The 16,562-nt window shown below is 42.1% G+C and overlaps 1 protein-coding gene across 3 annotated transcripts; it reads left to right on the plus strand.

Annotated features, from left to right (window-relative positions):
• The first annotated feature begins 2,450 nt into the window (after positions 1-2,450).
• On the plus strand, positions 2,451-16,360 carry tmem51a (transmembrane protein 51a). Of its 3 annotated transcripts, none has more exons than XM_035740868.2 (3): positions 2,451-2,597; positions 8,775-9,227; positions 13,082-16,360. In XM_035740868.2, exons 2-3 carry the CDS (start codon positions 8,845-8,847, stop codon positions 13,464-13,466), a joined length of 768 nt encoding a protein of 255 aa, XP_035596761.1. In that variant the 5' UTR covers positions 2,451-2,597; positions 8,775-8,844; the 3' UTR covers positions 13,467-16,360. The 3 variants fall into 3 exon arrangements, with proteins under 3 accessions (XP_035596761.1, XP_035596760.1, XP_052338842.1); XM_035740867.2 differs by lacking the exon at positions 2,451-2,597 and adding an exon at positions 2,637-4,634; XM_052482882.1 differs by lacking the exon at positions 2,451-2,597 and adding an exon at positions 7,111-7,292.
• Positions 16,361-16,562: the final 202 nt, after the last annotated feature.

Raw genomic sequence — 16,562 nt, forward strand, 5'->3', positions numbered from 1 at the left:
AATCACAAATGACAGCTCCAATAAGCCCCCTATGGTGAACAAAATATCAACAAGAGGCTTGCAAGAAAGGCATTTCACTGTACTTGTGCACGTGATGTTAAAACTTTAAACTTTAAAGAGAATCATGACTCTTTCGAGTTTTCAGTTGATCATTCACTGGTAAGGGGTCCTGCATGATCTTGGCATTACTGACTCGTTCTTCTTACTGAACTTGTCAAAAAGATCCGAGTCAGTAAAAAGAGCATTCCCAACTTCCAATCACTAATTATATGACAATAGTATTTTTTTACCCATTTAATATTGGAAAGAAGAGCCAACTGAAGACTGCAACATAAAATATATACAGTGTTATTGCTCTCAACTGTCACATGCTCCTATGCGATGATGTTTAAAGTAGTTCAACCTACACAATAAACCTACAGACCATATCAACTACAATAACATTCTCAGCAACGGTTACAGAAATATGTTTTATTTGTATGACTGTGATATGCTGTTGTTTATCTACCTTAGTTGAATGCCCTGACTCAATGTCGCTCTGGTTAAGAGCATCTGCCGAGTTAGCAAAATACAAATAAAAATTTGGTTGGTCTGGACCATACCAAATCTGAACTAATCGTAGACATCTAGGCTACATATTTACATGTATATATTCTTATTCCATCCCTTTACTTAGATGTGTGTGTATTTTGTAGTTGTTGTGGAATTGTTTGATACAGTATTACTGCACTGTCGGAACTAGAAGCACAAGCATTTCACTACACTCACAATAACATTTTTTATTTATTTTACCTTTATTTAACTAGGCAACTCAGTTAAGAACAAATTCTTATTTACAATGACAGCCTACCAGGGAACAGTGGGTTAACTGACTTGTTCAGAATGACAGTTTTTGACCTTGTCAGTTTGGGGATTCCATCCAACAACCTTTTGGTTATTGCTCCGACGCTCTAACCACTAGGCTACCTGTCAACCCAAATAACAACTGCTAACCATGTGTATGTGACTAACCCAATTTGATTTATGTTTCACAAGTTTGAACAGCACAGTACGGCACAGTTCAGTACAGTTGAGCACAGTACAGTAGAGTTTTATTTTGTATAGTACAGTAGAATAGAGTACAGTAGAGTTTAATTCAGTAGAGTAGGCTAGGCTGTGTAGTCTAGCGGCAGGGTAGCCTAGTGGTTAGCGTGTTGGACTGGTAACTGGACGGTTGCAAGTTCAAATCCCTGATCTGACAAGGTACAAATCTGTCATTCTGCCTCTGAACAGGCAGTTAACCCACTGTTCCTAGGCCGTCATTGAAAATAAGAATTTGTTCTTAACTGACTTGCCTAGTAAAATAAAGGTAATGAAAAATAGGCTATGTTTCACAAGTTTGAACAGAACAGCACAGTAGGGCAAAGTTCAGTACAGTAGAGACAGTATGCAATAGTAGAGTTTAATTCAGTACATCAAGTCTGGACCAGGCCACACCAATCATAGATGTCTATATTTGGGCCAAATCAAGGCCGGTCCATACTGGACCAAATCTGAACCAAATATAGACGTCTATGTTTGGGCCAAATCAAGGAAGGTCCAGACTGGACCACATGAGAACCAATTTTAGAAGTCTTTGTTTGGGCCAAATGTAGGTCGGTCCGGACGTCTGTGGACATTGAAATCAAGGCCGGTCAGGACCAGACCAAATCAGAATTAAACAAAGACATCCATGATTGGTCCGGTCCGGACCAAAAAATCATACATTTTTGGAATTATAAATGTATGATATATATACCCATTGATTCTTGAAGAATATAACTTAAAAATGGCTCATGAGCTAGTTCAAATGTCATATGCCCATAGGGCATGTTGTTGTTTCTCTGTAATACTACTAGCCACCTAACAATTTTATAAGGTTGGCTACCAAGAAGCCCTTTCAATCAAGTTAGAGATCGCATTGATTTGTTCTTATAATCAAATAATTTAAAAAGAAAATGTATTGTTCCTCTATTTTATCGGAGCCCATGTATCTACAAACGTATGGAATCGTCTTGAAAAGAGACAGAGGCACATCCCTATCATACAGTCTTTGTTTACGTTTACTTTGTTTGCAAACATATTATCTGGCCCCTGGGTTACCCCAGTGGGGGGAGTTTGCTCCAGGTGAAAAGTGATGGCATTTGTTTTGGAACTGGGCTGTCTCCTGGGCATGAACCAGGTGCCTTGTTCAAAGCCAAAACAAAAGTGATGTTACCTAGGATAGATTTTAAGCATGTGGAGTAATGAGTACGTTTCTGTGTTTTCACATGCAAAGAGAATGCTTTTCATAAAAACGCTTTATTTGCCTTCCCAATGAAAACTAGTCCGAAAAGTCCAACATATTTTATGGAAGTTTGATGTATGTTTCTGGATGATGCACCATGCTGCCTTGTTGACAACACGACTGAGAGTTGCTGATCACTGTTCAATTTGAGAAGGGCACCTCTCCCTCACCGCTTTTGCCCGTTCACGTCACCGTCCATAGACCGATGCACCCCAAATTGCGGAAGTTCAGCTTTACGGCGTGATTAAAATGTAACGGCAATGTTCCTTCATTAGCGGAGACTACATTCACGGTAAACGCTGCCTTTGTCAGCTCAACCGTAAATTACTTTTACAATTGTATTTCACAATCTGTAACACTTCAGCGATACAGATTGGATATGTTACACATTTGCAAAACGTATTATATGTTACGAATTCTGTCTAGGTGGCTCGGCAGCAAATGTTAGCTGGGCTAATGGTTAGGGTTAAGTTTAGAAGTTACGTTAAAGGGTTCCGGTTAGGTGAAGGGTTAGCTAAAATAGTTAAGGTTAGAGGAAGCGTTAGCTAGATGTTTTAAGGTTGGGGGAAGGGTTAGCTAACATGCTAAGTTGTTGAAAAGTATCTAAAAAATAGTAAGTAGTTGAAAAGTTGCTAAAGTTGTCCATGATGAGTTTCGAACTCGCAACCTTTTGCTAGATGTTCATGTTATACGCCCACCCTACTTTCGTTTCTGCCTTAAGTAACCATCTGTCTTATCTAAACACATTAAACGTAACATATACTAATTTGAGTGTCCCCGATTTAAATTTGCCATGTGTTATCTTGTCTGAAACCAGGCTGGCAAAAATATGGGGTAATACAGAGGAGTTGGCGTAGATCGGCGGTATTCAAAGTCGGGGCCGCGACCCCTAGCGTGGTTGCAGGAAGCTGGAGTCGGGTCTCTAAAGCAGATTATTGCATGAGCCAATACACACACGTTTTCCAGAAAGATTATTTGAAAAATACAATGTATTTTATTTTGCTAAGAGATGAAAATGTTATGAATTGAAGGTTATTTGTTAATGTATAGCTGGCAGTATACCACCCTGCATACCACTGCTGACTTGCTTCTGAAGCTAAGCAGGGTTGGTCCTGGTCAGTTCCTGGATGGGAGACCAGATGCTTCTGAAAGTGGTGTTGGAGGGCCGGTAGGAGGCACTCTTTCCTCTGGTCCTAAAAAATGCCCCAGTGCAGTGATTGGGGACACAGCCCTCTGTAGGTTGCAATCTTTTGGATGGGATGTTAAACGGGTGTTCTGACTCTCTGAGGTCATTAAAGATCCCGTGGCACTTATCGTGAGAGTAGGGGTGTTAACCCCGGTGTCCTGGCTAAATTCGCAATCTGGCCCTCAAACCATCACGGTCCCCGAATAATCCCCAGTTTACAATTGGCTCATTCATCACCCTCCTCTCCCCTGTAACTATTCCACAGGTCGTTGCTGCAAATGAGAACGTGTTCTCAGTCGATTTACCTGGTAAAATAATGGATAAAAAAACATGATTATTTTTTCGAAATGTAAGGATTTTAGGTTGTGTCATGATTTTTTTGGGGGGGGGTTAGCTAGCTAGAGATTGTTTTGCCATATTAGCATGGACGTGACATTAGTCAAAACACCTCAAAAGAAGACATGGTATCAAGAACAAGGTGTATGTGTATTATCATTTTTGTTAATATACAGAACAAGGTAAAACAAGCTGAATCGCACTGCCTCCCAGGCGTGAACTAGGTGCCCAACTCTGTCTGACCGCGAAGTTGGCTCAAAATTAAGGAGACTTAAGCACGTGTAGTTATGAGTAAGATTCTGTGTTTTCCCATGCAAAAGTGATTGCTTTTGATATACACGCTTTATTATCTGCCTTGCCAATAAACCCTTGTTTGAAAATTCAAACATAGTCTATATTTTATCGTAAAGAGGTTGTAGCTTGTATTTTTTGGGGGACGGTGCACCATGTTGCCTTGTTGACAACATGACTAAGTGACGCAGATTTCTGTTTATTGAGAAAAGCGCTCTTCCCTCGTTCACATCACGGGCCATAGACCAGTGTCCCGCAGTTCAGCATAATCGAATCCGCCCAATGTTGCTCTCAATCGGCTCACGGCCTTCTGCCCTATTGAACCGCGCGCATTGTTTTTGTGACGTGATCGCATCAGTCGTCTATAGGTCCGTCGAAGAAAGTTTCTGGTTGGAAATGTGGCTTGATTAGTATATTTCCAAGATATAGCTCCGCTACGTACAGTAATTCCCTTGATCGCGGGTGATCAACTTCAAAGAAAGAAAACACTTTGGAATGTATCGTCAGCATGCAAAGGTAAGGGCGTCTTTTCCACCCATTGCATCATATTGTCTTCATTTTTACAAACCATTGTTTTTATCAGTTCAGTACCTTTGATTCATACTTCGCGTAGTAGTAGGCTATAGTCTTCATACTAGAGCGAGAACGTTATGGGTTAATCTATTTGTTTGCAGAACACGCCTGTTTAGCCAGCGTGATAGCTGGGCTAAGTATCTAATTTAGTAGAATGTGGCGTCTATTCACATTTACTACCCTGGAGTATACATTACCTCTCTCATCAACATATGTATTTTGTGGGATATCAATGCACTGGAATGTGACTGTCTGTGCTGAAATACTTCATAATGTCATCACACTTTCGTTCGTCTACTTCGCAACTTCAACAGGGCACTGCATGCATGTGTCGGCTACTTCGGTTCTAACTTCAACACATCTTTAAAAATACATACTAGTTGTAATGGATACAGAACTTCAGAAGTTGACAAATCAATGCAACCTCAAATGTCTGCCAAAAGGTAATTCTGTAAAAAACAGAACAAATCGAATACAGTTGCAAAGGAGATTTAACTCTTTCGTTGCTTAGGTCGACTTGGCACTCATACACTTTAAAAATATCTATATTTCCACAACCCTGGGCACTGTTATTTAACATTTCCCAACGGGCTGTCAATACAGTTCTGAACATTTTAAACGGTTGGGAGTAGGCACGTGGAATGGTATTCTGAAATTGCTACAAGGTTTTTAACGTTATTCCAAGTATTTTCCTTATGTCATTGTGGCACAGTTTTGTGCACGTTTGGGTTACACACAACTGTGCACAACCAGACAGATGTAGGAGGCTAGGTTACAGATTGACTGTTCAAGGAAAATGTGCCCCTAAAAAAATAACAGCTGTTATTTTGAAATTACTTTTAGGCCGAGTTGTACAGGGTGGGGTGGGGTTTTGGACATACCACACATTCTTCAGTGTACTAGTAATTTTATATCAGTTGTTCCTTGATCTCTTTCTCTCTCTCTCTCTCTCTTAGCAAGTCCAGACATGCACACAAAATTATTATTTTGCTGGCCCTAGCAATTTGTAATCTGTCAGATTGAGGGTATCAAGCCCCCCCCATAAGAACAATGTCCAATTGCTGACTCAACAAAGCAACGTTTGGTCATGTGGATGATTAATTAACTCTTAAAAGCTCAAGTCTGGGTACCTTATTTTAATCAAAGAAATACAATATTTAACAAAATGGCTCTGGACATCTCACTATTAATGTCCCTTCTTTTGATGAGGTTTTGATGTATGGTCCCTCTTTTCATGTTCCCGCAAATCATGTTTAAATCGTTCTAAAGTACAATACCAGTCAAAAGGTTGGACACACCTACTCATTCAAGGGTTTTTCTTTATTTGCACTATTTTCTACATTGTAGAATAATAGTGATGATATCAAAATGATGAAAAAGCACATATGGAATCACGTGTTAAACAAAAAAGTGTTAAGTTAAACAAATCAAATTATATTTTATATTTGAGATTCTTCAAATAGCCACCCTTTAACTTAATGACAGCTTTGCACACTCTAGGCATTCTCTCAACCAGGTTCTCTCAACTAGGTAGTCACCTGGAATGCATTTCAATGAACTGGTTTACCTTAAGTTAATTTGTGGAATTTCTTTCCTTAATGCGTTTGAGCCAATCAGTTGTGTTGTGACAAGGTAGGGGTGGTTTACAGATGATAACCCTATTTTATAAAAGATCAAGTCCATATAATGGCAAGAACAGCTAAAATGAGCAAAGAGAAACGACAGTCCATCATTACTTTAAGACACGAATGTCAGTTATTATGGAAAATGTAAAAAACTTTGAACGTTTCTTCAAGTGCAGTCGCAAAAACCATCAAGCGCTATGATGAAACTGGTTCTCACGAGGACCGCCACAGGAAAGGAAGACCCAGAGTTAACTCTGCTGCAGAGGATAAGTTCATCAGATTTACCAGCCTCAGAAATTGCAGCGCAAATAAATTCTTCAGAGTTCAAGTAACAGACACATCTCAACATCAACTGTTCAGAGGAGACTGTGTGAATCAGGGCTTCATGGTCGAATTGCTGCAAAAAAAACACTACTTAAGGACACCAATAAGATGAAGAGACTTGCTTGGGCCAAGAAACATGTGTAATGGACATTTCGAGCAGTGGAAATTTGTCCTTTGGTCTGGAGTCCAAATTTGAGATTTTTGTTTCCAACCGCTGTGTCTTTGTGAGACACGGTGTGGGTGAACGGATGATCTCCGCATGTGTATTTCCCACCGTAAAGCGTGAAGGAGGCGGTATTATGGTGTGGGGGTGCTTTGCTGGTGACACTCTGACTTATTTAGAATTCAAGGCACACTTAACCAGCATGGCTACCACAGCATTCTGCAGCGATCCACCATCCCATCTGGCTTGCGCTTAGTCCCACTATCATTTGTTTTTTCGACAGGACAATGACCCACCACACCCTGGAGGTATTTTTACCAAGAAGGAGAGTGCTGGAGTGCTGCATCAGATGATCTGGCCTCCACAATCCACCGACCTTAACCAAATTGAGATGGTTTGGGATGAGTCAAACCACAGTGATGGAAAAGCAGCTAACAAGCGCTCAGCATATGTGTGAACTCCTTCAAGACTGTTGGAAAAGCATTCCAGGTGAAGCTGGTTGAGACAATGCCAAGAGTGTGCAAAGCTGTCATCAAGGCAAAGGGTGGCTATTTGAATTGCCACCCTTTAATAACAACAAAAACACCTTGCTGTGGTTACCTGAAAGGTGGCAGGCCATATTTGTGATTTAGAAAAATGCCTTGCTATTGTCTTTCAAATGAACTCATGGCTAGATGGCTTGCCGGAGCAGTCCTCTGAATGGGGCTACCCGGAAGACATGCAAATCACGTCTTAAATTGCAAAACGCCGCTCGCCCACTGGCGGTTAGGCCGGTAAAATGAATAACAGCTAATTTCTAACCGTTAAGGACTTAGCAGTTAGTTAACCATACTGTAACTGAGACAGGTAATTGTCATGAGGGTAAATGTCTTTTCTAATCTGGTGACTCGGGTTGCAAAATGCATGTCTGGTTTTATTATGAGTAACCGTTCTTGCTCTTGTAAGGATAGACACACAGGAGCACCCATATTTGGGCAATACTGTGGGAAGGTCAAATATAGGGGGGGGGGGGGTACATGGCCTAGTATTGGTTTCCCTCTTCATTGTCAGTATCCCTTTTCAGCGTTATGACATCCATAACAGTGATGGATAATAATGTATCATATCTTTTCTGATTGTGATTTCACTACATTTTGTGTGCTTGTTCTGGGATGTTCTTCAGAAATTTACAGAAACATTTTATATCTTAGAATGCATCATTTATCTAAGATTCTCTTATATTCTATAAATATATTCTGAAAGGCATTTGTTGTACATGGTACTACTGTTTTTGATAGAAAGATGAGGAGTGTTTTTCAACATTCTGAATAGTCCTGGAGTGTTTTAAAAAATATTTATTTTTATGAAAGCCACTCTAAATATACTGACTTCATCCCGTTTCCAGAAAAGTGACATTCCAAATAAAATTCCTGTAAAATGGCTTTGAATGGCATTTCTTACCTTAATTCCACTGAACAACTTGACATTGTGCAAGATGTTCCTGTACTTGGGAGACTTGCCATAAAAACACACCCTATGAATATAAAGTCTGCACGAGGGAGTTTTCCAACTCCGTGTAAGTGTTGGCTCTCTGGCAGGTAGGTGCTAATGGTCACAGGAGACAGAAGCTGCTGGAAGTCGCACCATCTTAAGTAAAGGAAAGGCATATTGCCCACCCAGCATTTTGAAATCTAGCTGTAGGATCTATTGATAGAGAAGTCTATTCAAAAGCAAGGGAATAATGAAGTGTGTAATTGTGAAGTGTAGGGCAAGTGTGTGTTTTTCACAGATTATTTTTAATGTTTTAAATTGGACTATATTGAAGTTATTTGAACGATGATTCTCTATCCAAATTCCATCACAGTTTGAGTGCCATAATTTCCCCCATTTACTCTTATATTTGTATTGAAATAATATTGTTAACCCCACATATTAACCTCTTTACTGTATCAGTGTTCTATTTCTCCCCTAATTAACTGTTTCTCTCCTCAGTCTTTGACACCAGGTGTGAAGCAGCTAGCTGACCTAGCTGAACACTAGGTGGGCCTACGTTTTGGGGAAAATGCTCTCCAGCGCTGAGGTGCCCCCAAACCGCCCTGTTGCCAGCAACCACCACAACAGTCCCGGAAACTCAGGTTCTCAGTATGCCTTGTGTGCCCTGGGGGTGGGACTGGTGGCCCTGGGCATTGTCATGATCGTATGGAGTGTGGTGCCCTCCGACATGGCCGGGAACAACAGCAGTGGCACCGGAGGAGGGAACCCGAAACCGGACACTAGGGGGAGGACTTCATCGGTGGCCTTTGTACTGGTCGGGGCTGGAGTGGCCATGCTCCTGCTGTCCCTGTGCCTGGGGATGAGGAACAAGCAGCGGGAGCAGCAGGTGCTCCTAGAGGCCCAGACTCTGGGGGCAGGCAACGTAGCTACCAGTGAGGACGACGGAGAGACGTGAGTACTGTCGCTAATTAATGACCTCAGCAGGTTTGTTTGCTCAGGGTTCAGTACAGGGGAGGGCAATCCCTTTATTACTTTACTAACCGTTTGACTGCTCCTAGATGTGTAACATCGCATGATGCACACCAGATGATGCCATAAGTGTTTCCGGATGATGTCATCAGAAACACGTATTTCTATATTTTTGACTACAAAACATAGAAACTTGCCATTCTGACATGTATTGATGTTTGTGGTGGTGCTGGAGGTGAAAATTGCCCTTTAACCTATGAGGGCTGACACATGTTCAGCTGATTCAACTACACTGAACAAAAATATAAATATAACATCTAAAGTGTTCGTCCAATGTTTCATGAGCTGAAATAAAAGATCCCAGAAATGTTCCATACACACAAGCTTATCTACAGTGCGTTTGGAAAATATTCAGACCCCTTCACTTTTTCTTACGTTACAGCCTTACTAAAATTGATTAAATTGTTTTTTTCCTCATCAATCTACATGCAACTCCATAATGACAAAACAAAAACAGGTTTAAATGTTTTTTTTACAAATATCAAAAACAAGTCACATTTACATAAGTATTCAGACCCTTTACTCAGTACTTTGTTGAAGCACCTTTTGCAGCGATTACAGCCTCGAGTCTTCTTGAGTATGACGCTGCAAGCTTGGCACACCGGTCTTTGGGGAGTTTCTCCCATTCTCTGCAGATTGTCTTAGCTCTGGCAGGTTAGATGGGTAGCTTCGCTGCACAGCTATTTTTAGGTCACTCCAGAGAAGTTCTTGTCCAGGCTCTGGTTGGGCCACTCAAGGACATTGTCCTGAAGCCACGCCTGCATTGTCTTGGCTGTGTGCTTAGGGTTGTTGTCCTGTGGAAGGTGAACCTTTGTCCCAGTCTGAGGTCCTGAGAACTCTGAAGCAGGTTTTCATCAAGGATCTCTCTGTACTTCATCTTTCCCTCGATCCCACTGAAAAACATCCCCACAGCATGATGCTGCCACCACCATGCGTCACCGTAGAGATGGTTCCAGGTTTCTTCCAGACAAGACGCTTGGTATTTAGGCCAAAGTGTTCAATCTTGGTTTCATCAGACCATAGTCTTGTTTCTCATGGTCTGAGAGTCTATAGGTGAGTCTACTTTTACTTGGTAGTGGCTTCTGTCTGGCCACTCTACCATAAAGGCCTGATTGGTAGAGTGCTGCAGAGATGGTTGTTCTTCTCAAAGGTTCTGCCATCTCCACGGAGGAACTCAGAAGCTCTGTCAGAGTGACCATCAGGTTCTTGGTCACCTCTCTCACCAAGGCCCTTCTCCCCCAATTGCTCAATTTGGCCAGGCGGCCAGGTCTAGGAGGAGTTTTGGTGGTTCCAAACATCTTCCATTTTAAGCTAGATGGAGGACACTGTGTTCTTGGGGACCTTAATAAATGCTGCAGACATCTTTTGGTACCCTTCCCCAGATCTTTGCCTCGACACAATCCTGTCTCGGAGCTCTACGGACAATTCCTTCTACCTCATGGCTTGGTTTTTGCCATGACATGCAGTGTCAACTGTGGAACCTTATAGGTGTGTGCCTTTCAAAATCCTGTCCAATCAATTGAATTTACCACAGGTGGAGTCCAATCAAGTTGTAGAAACATCTCAAGGATGATCAATGGAAACAGGATGCACCTGAGCTCAATTTCGAGTCTCATAGCGACTGGTCTGAATACTTACAGTACTAGTCAAAAGTTTGGACACATGCTCATTTTTGATGTCTTCACTCTTATTCTACAATGTAGAAAGTAGTAAAAAATAAAGAAATCATTGTATGAGTAGGTGTGTCCAAACTTTGGACTGGTGTTGTATGTCAAAGTGTTTTTATAAAAAAAAATAGCAAAATTGTCAACTCGCTTTCTCATTATGGGGTATTGTGTGTAGATTGAGGATGATTATTTGTTGTTTAATACATTTTAGAATAAGGCTGTAACTGGGGCCTCCCGAGTGGCGCAGCGATTTAAGTCACTGCAGTGCTAGTTGTGTTACTACAGATCCTGTTTCGATACTGGGCTGTGCCGCAGCCGGCCGCGACCTGGATACCCATGAGGCGACGCACAATTGGCCCAAAGTCGTCCGGGTTTGGCCGGCCGGGATTTCCTTGTCCCATTGCGCTCTACCGACTCTAATGGCGGGCCGGGTGCAGGCACGCTGACATGGTTGCCAGGTGTACAGTGTTTCCTCCAACACATTGGTGTGGCTGTGTTTCGGGGGACGCACGGCTCTCGACCTTCGCCTCTCCCGAGTCCGTATGGGAGTTGCAGCGATGGGTCAAGACTGTAACTATCAATCGTGGAGGGAAAAGTGGGTAAAATAATAGGGCTGTAACAAAATGTGGAAAAGCAGAAGGGGTCTGAATACTTTCCGAATGCACTGTCTCAAATTGTTTCCATCCCTGTAAGTCAGCATTTCTCATTTGCCAAGATAATCCATCCACCTGACAGGTGTGGCATTTCAAGAAGCTGATTAAACAGCATTAACATTATAGAGGTGCACCTTGTGCTGGGGACAATAAAAGGCCACTCTAAATGTGCAGTTGTATCACACAATGCCACAGATGTCTCAAGTTTTGAGGGAGTGTACAATTGGCATGCTGACTGCAGGAATGTCCACCAGAGCTGTTACCAGATAACTTAATGTTAATTTCTCTACCAACATCGTTTTAAATCATTTGACAGTACATCTAACCGGCTTTACAACCACAGACCACGTCTATCCACGCCAGCCTAGGACCTCCACATCCGGCTTCTTCACCTGCTGGATCGTCTGAGACCAGCCACCCTGACGGCTGATGAAACTGTGGGTTTGCATAACCTAAGAATTTCTGCACAAACTGTCAGAAACCGTCTCAGGGAAGCTCATCTGCATGCTCGTCGTCCTCACCAGGGTCTTGACCTGACTGCAGTTCGGCATCAGTGGGCAAATGCTCACCTTTGATGGCCACTGGCATACTGGAGAAGTGTGCTGTTCACGGATGAATCCCTGTTTCAACTGTACCGGGTAGATGTACAGAGTGCCTCCATTTTTATCTCCATGCAATTTGAGATATCGTGACGAGGCCCATTGTCGTGCCATTCATCCACCTCCATCACCAGTGCACGACCCCCATGTCGCAAGGAATCTGGACACAGTTCCTGGAAGCTGAAAATGTCCCAGTTTTTCCATGGCCTGCTTACTCACCAGATGTCACCCATTGAGCATGTTTTGGACGCTCTGGATCGGCGTGTACGATAGCGTGTTCCAGTTCCCGCCAACATCCAGCAACTTCCCACAGCCATTGAAGAGAAGTGGGACAACACGCCACAATTAACAGCCTGATCAACTCGATGTGAAGGAGATGTCGCACTGCATGAGGCAAGTGGTGGCCACACCAGATACTGACTGATTTCTGATCCGTGCCTCTACCTTTTTTTAAAGGTATCTGTGACCAACAGATGCATATCTGTATTCCCAGTTATGTGAAATCCATAGTTTAGGGCCTGATAAAGTTATTTAAATTGATTCATAACCAAATCCTGCACCCACGCTGGTCCTTTGCTATTAACATTGGTTAGCCATGTTTTTGTGCTTCTTTAAATCTCTCTGCAGTGCTTCAAGTAACTTTTCAGTTCGAGCCCCGTTACCTAAACAGGGCACCTGTTGCAATAAAGCCATGTAAAACCATCAGGACTGTATTCATCAGGACACACGGCATAGCCTAGATTACTCACGGCATAGCCTAGAGTACACACGTAATCAACTATATAGAAGACACAGTCCATTCTGTAAGCGCATAGTTACTGATGTCTGTCTGTGTGTTTCTGTATGAATGTCCACAGGGCAGAGGAGCGAGCCCAGAGGTACACTGTGCCCAGCTACGAGGAGGTGGTAGGCAGCGGCGAGTACCCCATACGCCAGAGCAACTTGCGCCACAGCTCCTCCCAGCTGCCCTCCTACGACGACCTGGTGGACGGTGTGCAGATGGAGCTGGAAGGGTCAGATGTCACCCAGACGTCACCCGCTTCCGCTAACCCTGCCTCCTCTGCTGTGCCTAACCGCCGCACTGGGCGAACGGGCCTCAAGCTCCTTCCCCTTAAGATCCGGAGGATTAAATCGGAGAAGCTCTTTATGAATAACACGGATAACTCTCAGCCACCGGGAGGGATCACTATTGAGCCGCTCACTCCGCCACCAATGTATGAGGACAAAGCACCCCAGCTCTGAGACTTGGCACCTTCTAGGTTTCAAAGCAGGTTACTGAAGCCACTGTGTCCCACTAGGTGTGAATTGGTGGTGCAGTGCTACTATAGATGTGATCAGATGGCCCTTGTCATGCATCTGTGGTTAAATCATCTCGATGGCACTTGTCATGCCTACCTGGCTGAGGACTTTTCTTTAGACCTGCAACTCAAGCGCAGTGAGTACTGTTCCATACGTGGGGCACTGGCATTTGAGTAGATCTTTGGGGCAACTCTAATGTTGCTGGACAGAGGGAACACCTGGACAGAGAGTACACATCCAATTTCCGACTATGATTACAAGGACATTGAAGCTTGGTTCAAAGGATCAATAGTATTGGGGGAAATTCTCGGCATGTCTTTGATGCCTTTTATTCCTTTACCACGAGTACTTACTCTGGTCCAAATCTTCTTTGTATGCAGATGACCATCTTTTATTTTCCTCTGTCTGCTATATTATTTCAAGTTCCGTCTTCATCCTCAGTCTAGTCGTGTTATAGATGTATTATTCATGTCTGAGTTTTGTATTCTGTACAGCTACTTAGACAGCTGCTCCTCACATTTTGGGAGAAGTGCTATTTGGCGACTGACTCAATGGCCACCTTACTCAGACAGTGTTTGTGTGTTGCTGCCTGGGTTGCTCGTCAATAGAGGACAATTGAGAGAGACCGAGGCTCATGGGTAGTTGGAAGCCTTTGCCCTGTAGCCATGGTGAAATGGGGTTGGGCTCTGAAGGCAGTAGTGTAGTCCAGCTCTTTTCCTTTCCTTTTTTTTTTTTTTTTGCTCAATAGAGGAGAACACAAGGGGGACTTTCTCTGAGCAGCTGGGAGCTGGGATAATGGCACCCATTGCTCACTCACTCATCACTCTTGAACTATTCTTCACTAGCTCCTTGACTGGCAGCACTTTCATTAGGAGTATTCAGAGAATGAACTTCTGGTGTCCATGGTTTGACCCCGATTTTTGTTTAGTGGAGCGAAAATACATCAGTACCTTTATCTCTCGAGCCTGTTTGTTTTATGCTTATGAGAGTATGGAAATTAGCGAGTCCATGAAGTGTTTGGAAGTTAAGAATGTTATTTTATTATCATACGGATACTATTTTCTGATGTCATGTTGATGAACCTGTTCAACAACTATTCACTACTTTTTAGATGGGAACACAAACTGTACACAACAGTAGCCTTTTTTGTGTAACTGAACACTTAATAAACCAGCAAATGCATACCTATGCACACAGAACAAGAATAGGCTTTTTTAATTAGAATTGAATTGCTGAATTACTATGCTAAACAAAAATGTAAATGTAAAGTGTTGGTGCCATGTTTCATGACCTGAAACAAAAGATCCCAGAAATGTTTCATATTCACAAAAAGCATACCGGTACTTCTCATTTTCTGAACAAATTTGTTTACACCCCTGTTAGTGAACGTTTCTCCTTTGCCAAGATAATCTGTCAGGTGGATGGGTGTGGCATATCAAGAAAATTATTAAACAGCATAGGTATTACACAGGTGCACCTTGTGCTGGGGGCAAAATGAAAGGCCAATCTAAAATGTGCCATTTTGTCACACAACACAATGCCTTCGATGTTACATTTTGAGGGAGTGTGCAATTGTCATGCTGCCTGCAGGAATGTCCTTTAGAAATGTTGCCAGAATTTAAATGTTAATTTCTCTACCATAAGCTGCCTCCAATGTCGTTTTAGATAACTGGCCTCAACCACAGACTACATGTAATCACGCCAGCCCAGGACCTCCACATCTTTGCTGAAGAGTATTTCTGTCTTTAATAAATCCCTTTTTGTGGGGAAAAACTCATTATGATTGGTTGGTCCTGGCTCCCAAGTAGGTGTGCCTATGCCCTCCTAGGCTCACCCATGGCTGCTCCCCTGCCCAGTTGTGAAATCTGTAGATTAGGGCCTAATGAAATTATTTCAATTAACTGATTTCCTTATATAAACTGTAACTCAGTAAAATCTCTGAAATTCTTGCGTTTTTATATTTTTGTTCAGTACAGTTTATACATGTAAAATAGCATGCACATCATGTAGATTTTAGTTTTATACATTGATTTTGTACAATATTGTTGACGGTATTTGCAGTTGTCATGCCTAGGCAGTGCTGTGTGTGTGTGTGTGTGTGTGTGTGTGGGGGGGGGGGTGACCAGTTTTGGCTGTGAGGAATCCGTGGCTTCATACCATGTTCTGTACTTATGGGAACACTACACTCTAAAATGAAAGTTTGTCAGATGTTTTCAAACCTCAAAAGAAGCACTATGTTAAGCAACGTACACATCCCAATCCATTGGTTTTGTAGATCCAACGATAATGTCACAACCCCAAATTAATGATAAAAATGAGCACCAGATATGCTTATCTGTTTATGAATGAAAAAATTGTGCTCATCTTTTCCATTCATAAACCGATCAACATCAAGATAAGCACCATGGTGTCCATCTTTTCCATTCATATACAGATAATGTGCTAATCTTTTCCATTCATTTGAGATTGAGGAATACAGCTGCATCTATACAATCAGTGGTGTTGGACATGGATCCACCTTCACATTAGACTTCTTTTGAGGTATTAAAAACATCTAACAAACTTAGATTTTGGAGTGTATTGCCCATTTAAGAATATTCTTCTGTGGAACAAACATTGTTCATGAGTTCAATTGACTTTTTCTCTCAACCAGCTGTATGTATAACAACATTTATTCACATTTCAAATAATTAGCATTATTTGTAAACCACATGATTGGCTTGTATGACTAAATTTCCTTTTGTATGTATTGTGAAAGTATGTTTTTGTATGAGGAGTTCTGTCTGTTTATGTTGACTTCGAGGAGTTCAGAATAATACATTACTGTGTACAGTAAAGGAGTTGAGTATGAATAATGTAAAAAATAAATTCAAACTATTCCGACCACACAGTTTTATTGCAAATAGGTCCTGTGACGACTTACTGGTTTTCAGCAACCACACTAATGTGTTTCTGGGAAATCATTAACCGTGGCAGTACCTTACTTCCTGTAGAATACAGTGCCTTCGGAAAATATTCAGACCCCTTCACTTTTTTAAA

This window comes from Oncorhynchus keta, chromosome 28, assembly GCF_023373465.1.
Source record: "Oncorhynchus keta strain PuntledgeMale-10-30-2019 chromosome 28, Oket_V2, whole genome shotgun sequence".
NCBI classification, from domain to species: Eukaryota; Metazoa; Chordata; class Actinopteri; order Salmoniformes; family Salmonidae; genus Oncorhynchus; species Oncorhynchus keta.